Genomic DNA, 18,624 nt, shown 5'->3' with positions numbered 1-18,624 from the left:
TAGGGAAGAGAGGCCTGGATGAGAAACACAGGTTTCGGCAGTCACCTCAAGGATGAAATTTCTGATGGGATTAGTTTTGAATCTCTATTCATGAATCCCAGGAACTTGTACACTACTTACCTTTTGGAAATCAATGGAAAGTTGCTGAATGAATGCTTGGAGCTCTTGTTCCTTTCGCTCTAGGGCTGTGATCTTACTTTCTGCACCTGCTTTTGCAGCTGTCACGTGATCTCTTCATCAAAAGAAAGCAGACAAGGAACAAATTTGGAAAATTTCTCTATGACACACTCTCCAAAGGAAAAATGCAGGTTTCCTGGTATGTGAGGGCTGCAAACATTGTTAACCACATGAAGGTTATCAATGGAAAACACTTGTTGACTCTCCCTGAAGCAGAACCCCAAAGAGAAGTCAACTCAGGTTTAAGCAAGAAATCCTGATCTGCCTTTGCTTACACAATAATGTTAATAATAAAACCATACTGAACTGCTCAGCAGGAATGGATCAGAGCTGAGGCAGGTGGAGGAGAGAAAGGCTCCATGGTAGGATGGGATGGGATGGAGAGCCTGAGTCCTAGACAGGTAAGGGCAAATCTGGAAGCCTTTGCCAGATCACAAAGTGTCTCAATGAGCAATGGAGAAAGGTGGGCAGGCTACAGTCAGAGCTACACTAAGACCTCTTCCCGCCGGCCCCACAGACCAAGCAAGAACCTCTGCTCTTCCAGCGTTGAATAGCACCTCTGCAATTCTTCTAGCTTCTGTCTTAAGTCTGATGACATCTGATTAAAGATCATCAATTCCTCCTGGGTTTGACTAAGTTCTCTGGTCTGTGCCTCCAACTTTTGCTGCATTTTTCCCAGACTTTCTTCTTTTTTTAAAAGCTGATTCAAAGACATAAAGTTGCATTAGGCTTCTGCTAAGAAATATACTTTTTATTTATTTATTTTTGAGACAAGTCTCACCATGTAGTTCAGGCTGATTTTGAACTCACTATATAGCCCAGGATGGCCTTGAACTTGCATTGATCCTCTTGCATCAGCCTCACAAGTGCTAGGATTACAAGCGTGCACTACCACGCCCAGCTCAAGAAATATACTTTAAAAAAGTAGCCAGAAGTTTGTAACATGCTTGTGGTATTAGGAGCTTAGCTGAATGCAGTGGCATTTGCCTATAGTACCAGCTATTTAGAAGGTTGAGGTAGGAGGATCATGAGTTCAAGGGCAGCGTGGGCACACAGCAAAACCCTCTTTCTTCTTTTTGTTTTTTTGGTGGTGCTGGAGATCAAACTCAGAGACTCATTAGGCAGGCACTCTACCATGAGCTATATATACCTCCAGTTCATGATTCTGTCATTTATTCAAAACAAAACAAAACTTACAGGCCCAGAGGAAGACTTATACACTTTATACTAAAACAACCTAATGGGAAAAGGAAATATATTTCAAATAGAAATTTTCCATTTCAGTAAATTTTAAAACATTTAAATGTGATTAATATCAAACACTGTAAGTCTACTTATCAGCAGTTAGAGAGTGACAACAGGCCAAACTGAGGGTAAATTATCATTATTTGTTACTCAGTAGGTATTAAATCAGTATTTAGCATCTAAAACAAAAAGCATACCATGTGCTTTACTTTACTTAGCTCCTGTTGCTGGAACCCTTCTAATTCATCAATTTCATCTCTCCTTTGGAAAAGATTCAAACTCTGGTTCTCTACTTCCTGTAATTGAGCTGTCAAAAATCTTTTCTCCTATTTGGAAGAAGACATTAATTCAGGCAACTAAAATATTAGAAATCTGTACTAAAACATGCGGAATTATTAGTTATTATTATTATTATTTTTGTTTTCTTTTGGTACCGGGGATCAAACTTAGGACCTTGCTCTTTTGAGGCAGGTGCGGCACCACTGAGCTAAATCCCCAGCCCATGGAGAATTATTAATGAAGGATAATCTGATGCCAACAGAAAATATCACATTGATAATGATAATGAGAAGTGATGATGAGAAATGTTTCAGTAATATGACTAATATGGCATTATTTACCATTAAAAAGAAATGTGAATTAAATGATAACTGATAATTGGGTCAAATGGAATTTCTACTTTTAGTCTTTTTTTTTTTTTTTGGTACTGGGAATCGAACTTGGGTCCTTGTGCTTGCGCAGCAGGCAGCAAAACCACTGAGGTAAATCCCCGGCCCTAACTGATAACTGGGAATAAGGAAAGAACAATTACTCAAAACTTTGTTCTTAAGGCTGCTTAGCAATTAGAGATACATATTTTACATGTCTATTCTTAGTGTCAAATTGAACTGGCTGAAAAACATGAAAAACTGGAATAAAACTAAATGTCCTGAAAAGCTTGTAGAATTTAACAAGTTAAAAAAAAATTAGCCCTTCAGTGGTTTCAGCGCCTGCTGCACAAGTGCAAGGACCGGAGTTTGATCCCTAGTACCAAAAAAAAAAAAAAAAAAAAATTAGCCTTGATGTCCTAAGTGCTTACTTTTCAAGATAAGACTTTCAAAAAAAAATTATGAGTCTCCAAATAACATCTCTACAAGTGGCTTCAAAGACCTACAGAAGTGGTATGATCAAAATATGTGTGATTATTTAAATAAAAAAATTTATTGCAGTAAAAGACATATTTCCATTAATTTCCCTCAAAATACTACCCTCACTTTGAACATACTTATCCCGTTGTTTTTGCCACTCTTTGAAGTAGTTCTGGAAGTCTTTCATGTCTTTTCAAGGTGTGATAAAAAATATAGTGAATGCTGAGTGTCATCCAATGGAAAGGCACATTATGCCTTCATTATGGTGTGTCATCCACTCTACTCATTGGATCTGCCACTGTGCAATTTCTGGCTCTTCCCCAAAATCAAATGATCATGAAATGTAAACTTTTTGAATCTATTCAGGACATTCAGGTGGCTACAATAGTGCAACTAAAGATACTCATGGAAGCACTCCCAGAACTGCTTCAGAAAGTGGCAGAAATGATGCCATGAACTTGTTCAAAATAACCAGGAGTATTTTTAGGGGGATTAATGCATTGCATCTTTTATTGTAATATATATTTTTTATTATTTATTTGGTGCTGGGGATCGAACCCAGGACTTTGGACTTGCAAGGCAGGCGCGGTGCCACTGAGCTAAATTCCTAGCCCCGATATATTTTTAATTTAAACATTCATTGTATTTTTTTTTTTTTTGGTACTGGGGATCGAACTTGGGTCCTTGTACTTGCGCGGCAGGTGGTGAAACCACTGAGCTAAATCCCCGGCCCAATTCATTGTATTTTTAGATCACATCTCATAGATGTCTCATTACTCTTTCTTGATCTAAAATATTTCTTCAACTCCTCACTTGAAAAAAGAAAACAAAACAAAGAGAACAACTGTCAGTAAACTAAAGTAGGTTTTATTTTATCCAGTCTTATATGAATTGCTTTTACCACAACTTTAAATCATAAGCAGTCCCATGAGAATTTCAACTAATATAACTTAAGGGTTTCTTTTGAGACAAGGAAACCTTACCTGAACTCACTTCTATATTTGAGAAAATCACAATCTCAGGAAATTTTTTTCAAGCACAAGTTTTTTTGGAGCTTGAATGTTAAATATTTTTTTCTGATATAAAAAATGTTAACAGAGCAAGGGATTTAGCTCAATGGTTCTACTGCCTGCCTTGCAAGCACAAGGTCCCGAGTTTGAACACCAGTAACAAAAAAAAAAGTTAATATATTGTCACAGCATGATAGCAGATTTCTCCCTGAGTTTTTTTTTTTTTTTTGGTACCAGGGATCGAACTCGGGTCCTTGTGCTTGCGAAGCAGGTGGCGGAACCACTGAGCTAAATCCCCAGCCCCTATGATAGCAGATTTCTATGGAACACACAAAGAAAATCCCTGGCTTCACTTGTTTTACGAAAGAATGGAGCAATAATAAAACTCATCTGATTAAAAAAATTATGATAAATATACTTTGGAACTGAATATATCAATCTAAGAAATACTTGTTCTACCATGAAGAGCAATTCAGGAGTATTCAAAGGAAAAAGTTAGGTATCAGGATACAATTTGTGCTAAGAGTTGACTATTGGTCATTTTAAAGTGTTTTCCAGTTGTAGGCTTGAAATTTTAAGTTCTTGCTCATATCTTGGAGCAAGGAATGCATTCTTGAAGCACCTACACAGTGAGATATATATAGATAGATAGATATAAAAATATAATTATATATATTCTACATACTATTATATATATTATATATATATATATTTTTTTGCAGTGCTAGGGATTGAATCTAGGGCCTTGCACAGCCTATACAGTGTTATACAAGCTATGGTTCTAGGGCCAGGGATTAAGCTCAGTGGTTCCACTGCCTGCCCCGCAAGCACAAGGACCCAAGTTCGATCCCCGGTACAAAAAAAAAAACCAACCAAGCTATGGTTCTAGAATATTCAGTTTCCCTCATCTATGTCTAAATAAGAGGTTCTGTTATCTGCTGAATGCTAAGCCTTGAGAAATGCTCTTGTTTTCTACTACTTTGTTAAGAAGTATTCATAATGGTACCACAGGATCAGTAAGGGTCCCAGGAAGAAACAGATGGCAAATTTGAATTAGCTTTGTTTTTGGTACCAAGGATCAAACTCAGGACCTTGTACTTGTGACTGAGCTAAATCCGCAGCCCCTTGAATTAGCTATTTTGAGCATGGATTAATAAAAGGATTTATCAATCCCATGGGCTGGGTAAGAAAGCCCAAAAGAGATAATGTGCTAGTAATAGTTGGGCATAGCAGGATGTGGTGGCACATGTCTATAATTTCAGTGAAACTCTGTCACAAAATTTTAAAAAAGGGCTAGGGATGCAGCTCAGGGCAAAGGCCTTGAGGTCAATCCCCAGTACTGGGAGAAAAATAAAAGTTGGACATGAAGCATCAAATGCATGAAAAGGTTAGAAGAAATCCTGAGAGAAAAACTAAGTCAAAAGGTCCAGCTGAACCAAAGGTCCAACCGACACTGTGACTTTTGGACATGGGATACAAAAAACCAAAGGGAGTACACATGGACAAAGCTGGGAAATAAACATCCTGAACACACTCTCCTTCCACACATATGTCTTCCCATGTTCCCCAATGGTTCAATCAGAAACAACAGGGCATACCAAGATACTCATGTAATAGTACAAGATCCCAATGATGAATGTAACTGTATTTTATACCTAAAATGTACCAATAAACTTAATGGGAAAAAAAAAAATTAAAAAAAAAAAAAGAAACCACAGGGCATCAGGCTCTGTTGGTACAGCACAATCGGCCCTCAGGTACACAGAGAAAGAGAGAGGAGTGGAGAGTGCGTGAGGAGGAGCACACAAAACATAACCTGTGTACCCACCTGGAAAGAGGAAGATGTGAGCTGTCTGATCAGGGAAAACTCTTTCCAAGCCCCAGAAATGAGACCAACATGACTGAGAAAACAAACAAAGCTGAACTAACCTTTTCTAGCTGATCCAGTTTTTCTGACCATTCCTAAAACAAAATAAAATAACAAAAAAGTAGTTTGCTGGGAAGAGTATCTGCAATACTAAAAACTTTCAGAAAACAAAATCCAACTCTCCCCCAAAACAACCAATCAAAAAAAAAAAATCCAAAAAACCAAATGCAAACAATAACAACACAAAATTCCCATAAACTTGGCTTAATGTTAACAAAACTAAAAGTCCTCAAAAGAGAAGATATTCTAGAATACAAATATAAGCCTGCAGATATTCACTAAGGAGGGCACCAAACGAAGCTCTATCTGATCTCAGCTAAGTGCTGAGCATTTCCCATGGGTGCTGTTTTATTTCTTAGGAATGGGCAGCTGGAAATGGCTGAGTTGGGTAACCCTGCAGTTTATGTTTAGAAATTAATTTACTGAAAGTGGTAGGGAGCATCATTAGCAGTTCCTGATAATTATTTTCCTTTTCATCATGATTTTACACACATGCTTTATGCCCTCCTGTATGAGGCAAAAGAAGCAGGATTATGCCTCTATTAAAAACCATAAAAAAGGGGAAGGGGGTAACCACTGGTACAAAAGGCCATATCCCTTTCGCTTTCGATCAGGAGATACCAACTGTGGATTATTTCTTCATTTGTATATATTTATACCACAGGTATCTGCTGGGTACTGGTGAATGATTTTTCGCTCTGGCTAATAAATGTTCTAGATGACAAATAAACACTTCAAAACACTCTATTCCACTTCCTACAGATGAAATAAATTATGCATTTTCCCAAATGAAATATAATAAACTGACCCTGTCTTAATAATTAGCACTACCATAAAACATTGATGCTTATCTTAAATTTAAAATGCTATTGATATATTAAGCAAGCTTTCTTCATAATTATTGTAATAGCTGGTAATAGTACTGTTTCACCTTCTTGTCATTTTTTTAGCATCTTTCACTGTGAGATTAAGAAGACACTCTCTGTTTGGCTGGCTGGTATTGAGGAAACTCGGGAATTGGGGCTGGAAGAACTATGCATTTTTTTTTTTTTTTTGGTATTGGGGATCAAACTCGGGACCTTGCACTTGTGAGGCAGGCGCCGGAACCACTGAGCCTAATCCCCAGCCCCGAACTATGCATATTCTTGCTAGCATAACAGCAACTTCTTCATTATAAAAGGCAAGTGCTGGGGTCTGGGGATTTAGCTCAGTGGCGCCGAGCTTGCGCTTGCCTCATAACCGCAAGGTCCTGAGTTCCATCCCCAGTACCAAAAAAAAAAAACAAAAAAGCAAGTGCTTGAGGTCTAGTCCTGAAACAAGTTTTTAGAGGCCACGGAGTTTTTCTTTATCTGGGAGCTCACTGCTAGGTTAGAAAACCACTATTTTACAATGCTCAGATGCAGAGAATGGTACATTCTGGACACATTTCCTGATTACAACTATAGTTTGACTTTATAAGAAAAAGTCAAATGAAACCTTAAAGAACTTATTATTTTGTCCTAGGTTACAAATATTTTCTACCTATTCCGGTTTTTGAAACTTTTCCACCAGTCTTCGGCAGTGCCACATATAAAATACCTGGTCCTTTCTGGCTAATGCCAAAGCCAGTCCTTCTGTCATTTTGGCTCTGTTGGCCTGGAATGCTTCATTCTGCTCTTGAAATTTCCGCATGGAAGCTGTTAATAAAGAGGCTCTATTTGAGATACAGAAATACTGCAGAAATAGCATGATACTTTATGCGATTACAACTATTATCAAACAAAAAAGGCTAAGGTCACATTAAGTGGATCATAAGACTGAGAAAAACCTGCTCCATCCTGACTTCCCAAAAGAACCCCTTGACCTTGGTAGAAGACCACAGATATGTTTGCTTGTTCAGTTCCTTATTGTTTTTGTTTTTGATACCAAGGATTAAACTCAAGACCTCGCACTTGCCAGGCAGGTGCTGTGCTGCTGAGCTACATCCCCAGCCATTTTTGTTTTCTGTATAGTGAAGTATACACACTTAAGAAGATGCCAAAATGTAATTTTTTATTTTTTTATTTTATTTTTTTTTGGTACCGGGGATTGAACTTGGGTCCTTGTGCTTGCGCAAAAAATGTAATTTTTTAAATGTATGACAAAACACTTAAGGTAGGTTGCCAGAAAACACCAATGCTATTGTTAAGTGACAGCTTCTACCCCTTCATCACCGTTAAAAACAAAAACAACATTCAAAACAAGGAAAAACAAAACTATCTTTAGTTTTCTCTAAAAATTTTAGAATATATCAACAAAAAATGGCTTTCTATTCCCAATACATCTTTCTTGGATAGTACCCAAAAGAGAACATATAATTTAGGGTAGATTAAACAAAATGTTCCATTATTGGAGGAGGGACAACAGAGCTTTCCCCTAGTTCTTGACACGCCAGTAATACGGCTGTGGCTAGAGCCATGAACTAACCTGAGGGCAGTCAACAGATGAGTCAACTTGATAGAGCAAGCTGATGTACACAGTGACCGACCCCTCCTCAGAAGCATGCCCACAAAACAACATAAACGCAAGTCGTATGCTTAGTAAATATTCAACTAATGTCATATCAAGCTAATTAAGAAGTATACTATAAAAAAAGACATGATGATAATACACAATTGTTTAATTTCAAAAACTAAACCCTGAGAAGATTGAAAAAAGCAGGAAAAAAAATACGTACAATCCTGGTGTTTTTCTAATGCAATTTCAAGCTTCTCTTTTATCTTCTGCAAGTTTCGGACCTGTTCAGCATAGTCTTGGGTGAGGAGGGTGATGCACATACCAGGAATGGACAAATATCAGGAAAGGAAGTTAATTAAACCAAAAAAATGAGTGAAAATGATGATGATTTTCTCAACTTAAATTCTGTTAAGGAAAGCTAGGCAGACAGCTTTCCACTAACAATGAATGACACAGGTAAACAGGTATACAAACTGTCCATGGTACAAATAGCAAATACAAACAGGCAGATTTGTTTAACCATGATATAGAAATAGAATTAGGCTGGGTCTGATCATCAGAAATGTCTTCCTATGAAAAATACATTATCTCATCATTTATTTTCAAGTCTCAATGTTTATCTCCCCTTTTGGCCTTAGGAGTAGGAAAAAATAAAAGCTCACTTATAGTCCACATAACTGAGCAACAGTGTTTAGAAAAATAGTAAATACATTAGCATGGTATCATTTTTAAGGTGAGGTACTTAATTCTCTACACGAGTGAGCTCCCTTTCTATATAGGAACTAAGTTTCCTATACTGTACCAAAGGTAAAAATCAGAATTTATTATCTGGGGGTCAAAGAAGATGGTACAGTATAATGAAAAAGTAGACAATATCCTGGCAGTCCTTAGCTGGGGACCTTAAGCAAATTATTGATCCTAAATACTAGTTTCTTTATATAATAAATCATGATGTTAATCATATCTACTTCCAAGAATCCATTAGACAATAAAGTATTTTATATGCCTTAAGTGCTTGGTGCACAGAGCTCACTAACAAGTAGCTGTTATTATTATTTATACAATAACAGGTCTTGCCTACAGGATACGATTCACAATATTAGGTGGACTGGACGATTGTCAGCTCTCTTCTCTGTCCCTTTACTAATATAAATCAAGCCCAACTGTCCTTCTTTCTCTAACAGGGAAGGTACATATTACTTTAGAACTAACTTCCCAATATTAGACAAATATAAAATAATTCCTTTTTTTTTTTTTTTTTGGCACTGGGGATAGAACCCAGGGCCTCTGCACTGAGTTACAACCCCAGCCTTTTTTATTTATTTTCAGACAGGGTCTCAGTATATTGCTAAGTTGCCCAAGGTGGGCAAACTTGTGTCCCGGTCTTAGCCTGGGTGGGTAATTTTGTCACTATTATTGATGTCATGTACAGGTAGAAGTAACAGGAGAGTAACAACTGAGTTTAAAGCAAACTATAATTAAGAGTGTGGACTTCAGAACCATCAAATCTGGGATTAGGTCCCCAGCTCTACCACTTACAAGTTGTTTAAATTTTGCTAAGCCTAGCAAGGCTATTCTGAGGACAAAATGATTAACTAATAGTTGTGAACTACGCTATGTATCCTTTGAGAGCTACACAAATATAAGTATTTCACTTATAATTTGTGGCATTTTGGTCTACTGCTTTTACTCTCAGAGATGAGGCATAAAGCCAAAGAATAAAAAGACATGCAGAAGCCATGGACCAGTTCACAGGATGAAGCTGTCAAAATGTATCCACTGGCTGATACCAAAATAAGAACTCTCAATTCTATTACAGCCACGCCTTGCTCAGGCAAAGGATGTAATGGGAGAGGTGCAAATTGTAAACTACACATAAAGACATAATGAGAGTTATATCTTCTATAAGAAGTGGGTATTGAACTTAGAAATACCATTGAAATGTGACCCAAAGACCCACAATGACACTTCATTTCTGACTAAGAAGATCAAACTGTTGTATCAGAGTAAGTGTACAGTTATCCTATAAGGCTGTTTTTAGGGAAAGAGAGTCAGGCAAGGCAAGTCTCCTATTTACTATTTATGACTTCTAGACATACCAGAAAGTCTGGCCTCCAACTTCCGTATCTGTTCATTTCTTCTCAAAAGTTGGGATGAAAGATCCTCTCTAGAGCTGCTTCCATCAGAAGCCTGTTGGGACAGGAGAGAAGTCAGAGTCACAGAAGGGTTTCCAGCAGGGTGAGACTGCAGTACCATGCTAAAAAGAGACAATTCTTATTTTAAATTTGGTTATATGCTAAGTAATTGTGACCACTGAAAGGTTTAACTGGCCCTAGCTCTTCTACCTGAATAGTGGAAGTAACATTAGCTCCCTCTATAACATGAAGGAGAAAGACGATGCTAAACAAATAAATCATGTATATGTATGCTACTGAAATAAATGGTAGTAAATCAATTTGCTAAGATCATATTACACTAAGTAACATGAAAAAGAAATCATGAAAAAGAAGAAAAAGAAAAAAAAATCACATTATCTTTCAAAAGTTTAAATTCCTGGGATAAAGGCAGGAAAGTTCTTCAACCTGGGATCAAAGTCTTGCCTGTGACTAAAAATCTGTCCTGATACTGATAAAGCTTCAGTATCTTCATCTATTAAATAAAGTGATGTCAACCTAAATCTCTAAAACCATTAAAGACTTTCACAGATAACATGCATTCAATAAAACAATACATTAATTATACATCTATTTTCTCCAACAACCCAGAGTAGTTTAAAACTTATGGGTTAAAAAATGTACAGACAGAGGAGGTGAACCTTCCAGTCCACTGTACCACTGCCCCCAGCACAGAGGAGCAGAGTTGTCCCCAGCAGAGAGGAGGTGAACCTTCTGGGCTGCCATACCACTGTCCCCAGCACTGAGGAGGTGAGCCGGGTGGGTGTCAGCAGCATACCCCCCCAGCTGAAATGAGAAGACACGTAAACAAGTCTCAAAACCAGACTTCTGGATCACCTAAAGAAAACCCAAAGGGAAACAAGATGGAACAATCTGATAATCACCTGGACTCCCTGAACTGGCAACAAAAGAGGATCTGGAAAAAATTGATCAGAAATTATTTCTCAGATAACAGCAGAGATTCTGGCCATAGTGCAAGACATGATTAATAAATCTAGAGGGGACACATTAAAAAAATAGAGGAGCTGAGGAGCATGATAGAATCCCAACATAGGAAACAAATGGAATCCATAAAACAGATGCAAGCAGATTTCCAAGAGATTAAAAAAATCCACTGAAAGTTTATACAGCAGAATGAGCCAATGTGATGACAGAATTTCAGATACAGAAGATAAAATTGGAATTAGTGAACAGGAAAAGCAAAATTTCTTTAAAATTGTAAGGGACCACGAGAAATCAATCCAGCAGCTGCTAGATGATGCAAAGAAGAATAACATAAGACTGATCGGAGTCAATGAAGAAACAGGAGAGCATGCAGACGACATAAAAAACTGTTCACAGGGCTGGAGGTTTAGCTCAGTGGCTCCAGCGCCTGCCTGGCAAATGCAAGGTCCTGAGATTGATCTCCAGTTCTGGAAAAAAAAAAAAAAAATCAACAAAAAACTGTTGACAGAAATGATGGCAGAAAACTTCCCAATCAGGGGAAAACAACTTGACATACAGATAAGTGAGGCATATAGGACTCCAACTAGCCTTGATTAAAAAAAAAAAAAACTACACATAGGCATATAATAGTTAAGATTCCAGAAACGCAACAGAAGAAAAAAAATTCTACAAGCAGTTAGAGAAAAGAAACAAATCACATACAAAGGAAAGCTGATCAGAATCAAAGCAGACTTCTCTTTTTTTTTTTTTTTTTGGTACCAGAGATTGAACTCGGGTCCTTGTGCTTGCAAGGCAGGTGTTGGAACCACTGAGCTAAATCCCCAGCCCTTACAGCAGACTTCTCAATGCAAACCCTCAAGGCAAGACGAGCTTGGAGTGATGTATTTCAAGCCCTAAAGGAAAACAGCCTCCAACCCAGACTGATGTACCCTGTAAAACTATCTTTCAAAATTGATGGGAGAAGTAAGATACTTTCATGACAAAGAGCACCTTAGGAACTTCATGAATACCAAATCAGCACTCCAAAAATTTTTAGACAATATCCTAGGAAAATACGAGGATCACAAGCCCAGAAGAATGAATCCATTGGGCACAACAAGAAATTAAACGCAAAGGGGGAGAATCTAACAAAAAGAAAAAGTCATGACAATGATTAAGTCAATACGTATCAGTTATAACCATCAATTTTTTTTTTGGTACCGGGGACCGAACTCGGATCCTTGCACTTGTGAGGCAGGCACTGGAACCACTGAGCTAAATCCCTGGCCCCCCAAATTTTGGGGTTTTTGTTTTGTTTTGTTTTTTTGTTGCCAGGGATCGAACTCTGGTCCTTGCACTTGTGCAGCAGGCGTCGAAACCACTGAGCTAAATTCCCGGCCCTATAACCATCAATGTTAATGGTCTCAATTCACCAATCAAAAGAAATAGACTGGCAGAATGGGTCAAGAAGCAAGATCCAACAATATGCTGCATACAAGAAACACACTTAATTCAGAAAGAAACTCATAGACTGAAAGTTAAAGGGTGGAAACCAATACTCCATGCAACAGGAACCCGAAAAAAGGCAGGAGTAGCTGTCCTCTTTGCAGATCAAGTGGATTTCACCGAAAATCTGAAACACTTCTGGTCCCAAGAATTTCAGGTAAGGGATAGTCAATTTTTATGTAGAAATCTATTGTGAACATGTGTTTTCATTTCTCTTAAGTAAAAACTTAAGAACAAAACTGTTGGTTCTTAAGAGTAATACAAGAAATTTCTATATTGTTTTCCAAAATGGTTTTATCATTTTGCATTCACATTAGCAGTAATAGAAAGTTCTAACTGGTTCACATCTAAGCTGACATTTGTTCTTTTAAACTTTTAAATTAATCTCCCGAATGAGTGTATATGATTTTGTTATTGTACTGATTAGTATTTTTCTGATTCTAGTGTTATACACATTTCCTTGTGGTGTACTGGCTATTTATCATTTTCTTGTGTCTACTTTTTAATTGGGTTGTCTATTAATGAGCTGTAAGAGTTCTTTATATATTCTGGTCATAGGTTATATGTATTATAAATATGTCCTGTTTAAGGTCTACTTTTCATTTTCTTAATGATGTCTTTTAAAGTTCTAAATTTTGGTGCAATCTCATTTATCAATTTTTTTTCTTTTATACATCGTGTTTTTTTGTATCCTAGGAAATTCTTGCCTACCCTAAATTCATGAACATTTTCCCTTATAATTTTTTCTTAAAGTTTTATAGTTTGTTTTTCATATTTAGGTTCATAGATCCTTTCAAGTTGTTTTTATGTATGGAAATAAAGGGTTGAGGTTAATTTTTTACATACAGATACTAGGTGTTCTAGTACCATTTGTTGAAAACACTGTCTTTTTAAAAAAAATTCTTTTATTGGTACATTTTAGTTATACAATATGTTTACATTTATCATTGGGTGCTCGTATCTGTACATGATGTATCTTGGTTATTTTTTCCCCCATTACCTGTGCACCCTTCACCCTCTCTACCCTTCCCTATTTACATAGACTTCATTTCCATTTTTTTTCTTTTCTCATAATTTTTCCTTTCCCTTCTTTCCCTTCCCCTTCCCCTCCAAACACCCCTACCCCTTTGGTCCTTTTCTTCCTATTTCAAGTACCAATTATTCATTTTAATCATTTTAATCCTTATTTACACTTTCAATTTCTCACACTAGAGAAGCTATTCGGTATTTATACATGTGTGTCCTATTTTTTTCACTTAAGAGTATGGCCTCAATTAAAACAACAACAAAAAAAAAGAGTATGGCCTCAATATGCATCCATTTAGCTATAAATATGTCTAGCTTCTCATTCTTTATGGCTGAGTAGTACTCCATTTTATAAAAAAACCACATCTTCTTTATCCAGTTTCCAGTTGATGGGCACGTGGGGTGTTTCCAAGCTTTAGCTATTACAAACTGTGCCACTATAAACATGGATGCACATATATTGCTGTGGTATGATTCTTTTAATTCTTTGGGGAAGATACCCAGCAGGGGAATAGCTGGGTCAAATGGGACCTCTAGTCCTAGTTCTTTGAGGTATCTCCATACTGATTTCCACAGTGGTTGCACAGTCTGCACTCCCATCAACAATGGAGAAAGGTTCCTTTCTCCCTACACCCCCACCAGCATTTGTTATTGGTTGATTTCCTGATAGCAGCCATTCTTTCTGGGCTGAGGTGGAATCTCAGTGTTGTTGAAAACACTATCTTTTTCTCTGCTCTTGAGTTGAGTTTATGTTCTATAAAATGTTAATGTTAAATAATCTTTCAAAAATCAGTGGACCAGGGGCCGGGGATTTAGCTCAGTGGTTCCACCATCTGCCTTGCAAGCGCAAGGTCCCAAGTTTGATCCCTGGTACCAAAAAAAGCAAAACAAGAAATCAGTGGACCATATATGTATGGTTCTATTTCTAGATTCCCTGTTTTATTCCATTGATCTATATGTCTTCCTTTAGAGGAAGTCTTAAAATTAGGTAATAAATGTCTTCCAACACTAAAAAAAAAAAAAGTACTACATACATGTGCCAACTCCCCACGATGAATGTAATCATTATGTACTGCAAATATGTACTAATAAAACTTTTTAAAAAGCTTATGGGCACCATTATTACTTTGGACAATAATTACCACTGCTAATAAATAACCGGCTTTAAAAATTGTTTTACTTTTTATTAGTAGGGAGAAAGGTTTAATGAACATTTTATTTAACAATTATCAATGTTTTCTCATATTTGCTTCATTAACTCTCATTTTGCTAAAGTAACTAAAATAACACATGACATTTAATCCCAAATACTTTGATAAACATTTCAAAAATGAGGACATTTTTCTTCATAGCCACAGTATCATCTAACAAAATTTAAAATAATACCATATGATACCCAGGCTTTAATCACGCTTCTCCATTTTATCCTCAATATGTTTTTTTTTAATCTTCTTTTTTTTGGGTACCAGGAATCGAACTTGGGACCTTGCGCTTGCAAGGCAGGCGCCGGAATCACTGAGCTGAATACCCAGTCCCCCCAATATGTTTTTAAGGTGGTTGAACAGTTTTGATTCACTTTTATTGTGGGGGAAAAAAAAGTGGTCTCACTACATAGTACAGGCTGGCCTAGAACTAGCTAGCTTTTGAACCTCAAATTTGTGATCCTTCTACCTCTGCCTCCTGAATGCTAGGATTATAGGTGTGAGCCAATACACCTGGCCCCCATTCACTTTAAATATTTATTTACCTGTCCAGCTGCTTAATGGCTATTCAATATTTACTGAGAGTCAGTATTGAAGTAAGGGTAAACCCTGGAATCAGAAGACTAGGGTTCGAGTTCTAGTTTCACTACTGTTTTTTATTTTTGTTGGTACTGGGGATTGAATCCAGTGCTTTGCACTGAGCTACCCCACCCTCTTTGAGACAGGGTCTTGCTAAACTGCCCAGGCTGGGCTTGAAGTTGCTATTTTCCTAAGTGCTGGGATTACAAACATGCACCACTACCCCCAGCTTTCACTGCTTATAAGCCATAGGAACCTGAGCCAATTACCCAACTTCCCTGGTTACTGCTTTCCTAATCTGGAAGAAGCAAATACTATCTTCCTCACAGAGCTGTGATGACAATTAAATATATCAATATCTGTCAGACTTGTAAATAGAGTATGGTGCAGTAGTAGTTTAAATGTGTCATCCATTACTAGTTCTCTTAGTTTTTTCTGGCTGCTAAAACAAAATACCTTACAGTGGGAAGGTTTAAACCACAGTTTACTATTTATAGTTCTAGAGCTTTGGAAGTACAAAATCAAGGCCCTAGCAAGTTCAATTCTGGAGAGGGCCCACCTTCTAGGTCACATATGGCACTGTTAGCTGTGCCCTCATGTGGTGGAAGAGGCAAGGCAGAATTATAAGGCTCTTTTATAAGGGCACTAATCCCAACCCTGAGGGCTCCTGACACATACCTAATCATCCTTCAAAGGTCCCACCTCCTAATACCATCACCTTAGAGAACGATGGAGGGGAAATAAACATTCAGACCATAGCAGTAACAGTGCAGGAAGTTACAATCATTACTGCTGGTGAGACATCTTAGGTCTCAGCGTCGTGTAAACACTAGTAATAGTTGTGAAACAAAGAGGCCCTCATTAGGACAACTGCTGCAGCAGCAATTACTGTAATCATAAAATGCCTACTAAGAGCCAGGTACTATGCTGTGTCTTTTATATACTATGAAAATGTTAACATCACAGGCCTGAGACTATCTTTAGAAAGGTCTTCTTGTAAGCTTGGTCCTGAGCTGGCCTCTGGGAACTGCAATTTTTTGAGGGTTCCCACTATTTCTAATAAGAATGAATGATTTTTGCAGGTATGGTGGCTCACTACTGTAATCTCAGCTCTCATTTTCTTGTGGAGTCTGGAATCAGGGCACATATTAGGCAGAAGACGTCAGCATCTCCAGCTCCCAGTTAAGAATCCCAGACACTAAGTCTTTAACGAGCTTCCAATTATACATGTGTTATCACGCTTCATTGCTGGGGGAATGAAGCATGTCCTAAGTAACATCACAGGAGTTGGAGCTTGTGCCTAGTTTCCTCCAAGCTTTACCTCATGCACTTTTCTCTTTGTGGGCTATATTTTGCATCTTTTCACTGAAATAAATGATAGTGACTGAAATTATATGCTGAATTTTGGGAGTTCTTGTAGTGAATAACTGATCCTGGTGTGACACGCACATTTTTTTTTACTGGGGACTGAACTTGGGTCCTTGCGCTTGCGCAGCAGGCAGCAAAACCACTGAGCTAAATCCCCAGCCCTACACACACATTTTAATAAAGACAGATACAGTTCCTATCCCTACTTTATAGTTGTGGAAACTAAGGCATGGAAAAATAAGGAATTAGTGCAAAGTCACACAATAATGATCCTGGTCTGACCCTATAACCTGATTGAGTTTCTAAGGGCTTTACTTCATTGCCCCTCAGAAAATTCCCATTTCCAGTGGGAGAGACCACCAGCTAGTTGTCACTACTAATGCAGCACACAGGCTAACAGAGGTGAGCAGGAGACAAAGCACTGCCCTCAGTGAGAAGGGGTAAAGACTGGGAGGCTGGTGAGAACAGCCAGGGATTTAGTTCAGTGGTTCTGGCGCCTGGCTTGCAAGTGTAAGGTCCCGAGTTTGATCCCTGGTACCCCCCCAAAAAAAAGAGAACAGCCAGCTCAAGGAGGCTTCCTGGAATCTCAAGTAAGCTGAGTTCTGAAGGGTACAAGAGAGAAGGAATGCAAGCATGAAAGAGGAAGATGGCAGATATTCTAGAGAGAATAACTGCATAGGAAAACATTTGTAGGCAAGAAGTAGGGCGGCCCATTCTAGGAAGTTCAATAAATTCAATCAGGCTCTAAGTACAGGATATAAGAAAATTAAGTGAGATGAGGCTGGGCAGGTAAGCTATGAGAAGATCATCACACTATGAGTTTATCATCACACTATAATGAGCTTGCACACCATCCTGAAAATGACAAGGAAGCCACTGAGTTTTAAATACCGAGAAACAAGAACAGATCTGCTTTTAGAAATATCATTTTGGAGAGCTATTGGAGGTAGGGAGCAGAGAAACTACCACATTTGTCCATGAGAGCAAGGCAGCAGGAGCAGAGGTGTGGCAATGGACTCATTAAAACCATATATGCTTGAAGAGTCCATCAGCTGAAGCTCTTTATAGACCACGTATAAATGTGGAATCAGACTGTTGAACACACACAGTCCTGGAGCTCCCAGGATCTCTGCCATTCTTGTTGAACTTGAACTTTTTTTTCTATCTGGTTTCAAAAGACATAAAATCATAGAGTATAATTTGCTGGAGTATTAGTATTATTTAGTGTCATTTGGATTTGGAGAAATGTCAATTTAATTATGACTGTGTAATAAAATTTTTATTAAAACTGCAGAGAGAGAGAGACAGAGAGCCATAAATAAGATAGAAGTATTAAGCTGGGTATGGTGCTGCATACCTACAATCCGGCTATGTAGGAGGCTGAGGCAGGAGGGTCACAAGTTTGAGGCCAGCGTGGGCAACTCAGCAAGTCCCTGTTTCAAAGTAGAATATAAAAGGGCTGGGGATGTAGTTTAGCACTTTTGACTGATTAGACCCCAAGAAGTTAAAGGAAGGAAGGGTTTTAAAAGCCTCTAATGGTTTTGGCTGATGACTTGGGAAGATGAAGATGCAACTGGGAGATGGAGTTACTGAATTCAATGTTATTCATTTAGAATCTGAGATGCTATAGGGAAGGCATGTGTTTGGAGAAGCACATACACTTGGATATAAGGGTCTGGAGACAGGGAGTGAGGGTCAGATCTGCTTTCCCTTCTCCTGTAGAACTCAACATGAAAATGATATCCTTCTGTTTGGTGATCAAAGGTTCACTTATATTTCCTGTTAAATATACAAGCCAAGAGAATCTAGATCTTGTCATCTTACTGCTCCACCCCAATAACCTAATAGCTTCTGCCATGTAATATGACCTGGGATTTAAATAGT

The 18,624-nt window shown here is 37.9% G+C and overlaps 1 protein-coding gene across 6 annotated transcripts in view; it reads right to left on the bottom strand.

Moving 5' to 3' along the window:
• The window catches only part of Golga1 (golgin A1), a 62,961-nt gene that overhangs the window by 40,837 nt on the left and 3,500 nt on the right, over positions 1 to 18,624 (bottom strand). For 5 of the 6 annotated variants that reach the window (XR_015439741.1, XM_087182753.1, XM_087182755.1 and 2 more), the window contains 7 exons: positions 10,061 to 10,151; positions 8,182 to 8,256; positions 7,065 to 7,162; positions 5,489 to 5,521; positions 1,620 to 1,748; positions 708 to 877; positions 121 to 232 (listed from right to left, as the gene is read on the bottom strand). Coding sequence is in view for 5 of the 6 variants with exons in the window: in XM_087182753.1 (XP_087038879.1) it covers positions 121 to 232; positions 708 to 877; positions 1,620 to 1,748; positions 5,489 to 5,521; positions 7,065 to 7,162; positions 8,182 to 8,256; positions 10,061 to 10,151 (708 nt within the window). In the remaining variant the exon portion in view is untranslated. The remainder of the gene's footprint in view (positions 1 to 120; positions 233 to 707; positions 878 to 1,619; positions 1,749 to 5,488; positions 5,522 to 7,064; positions 7,163 to 8,181; positions 8,257 to 10,060; positions 10,152 to 18,624) is intronic. The other variant, XM_087182757.1, reaches the window with a different exon arrangement.

The sequence above is a fragment of the Heterocephalus glaber genome, unplaced genomic scaffold (assembly GCF_053883595.1).
Source record: "Heterocephalus glaber isolate CG9 unplaced genomic scaffold, H.glaber_assembly_v1.0 deba00001479, whole genome shotgun sequence".
In the NCBI taxonomy this organism is placed as follows: Eukaryota; Metazoa; Chordata; class Mammalia; order Rodentia; family Bathyergidae; genus Heterocephalus; species Heterocephalus glaber.
This window is presented reverse-complemented; position numbering and strand designations above follow the sequence as displayed.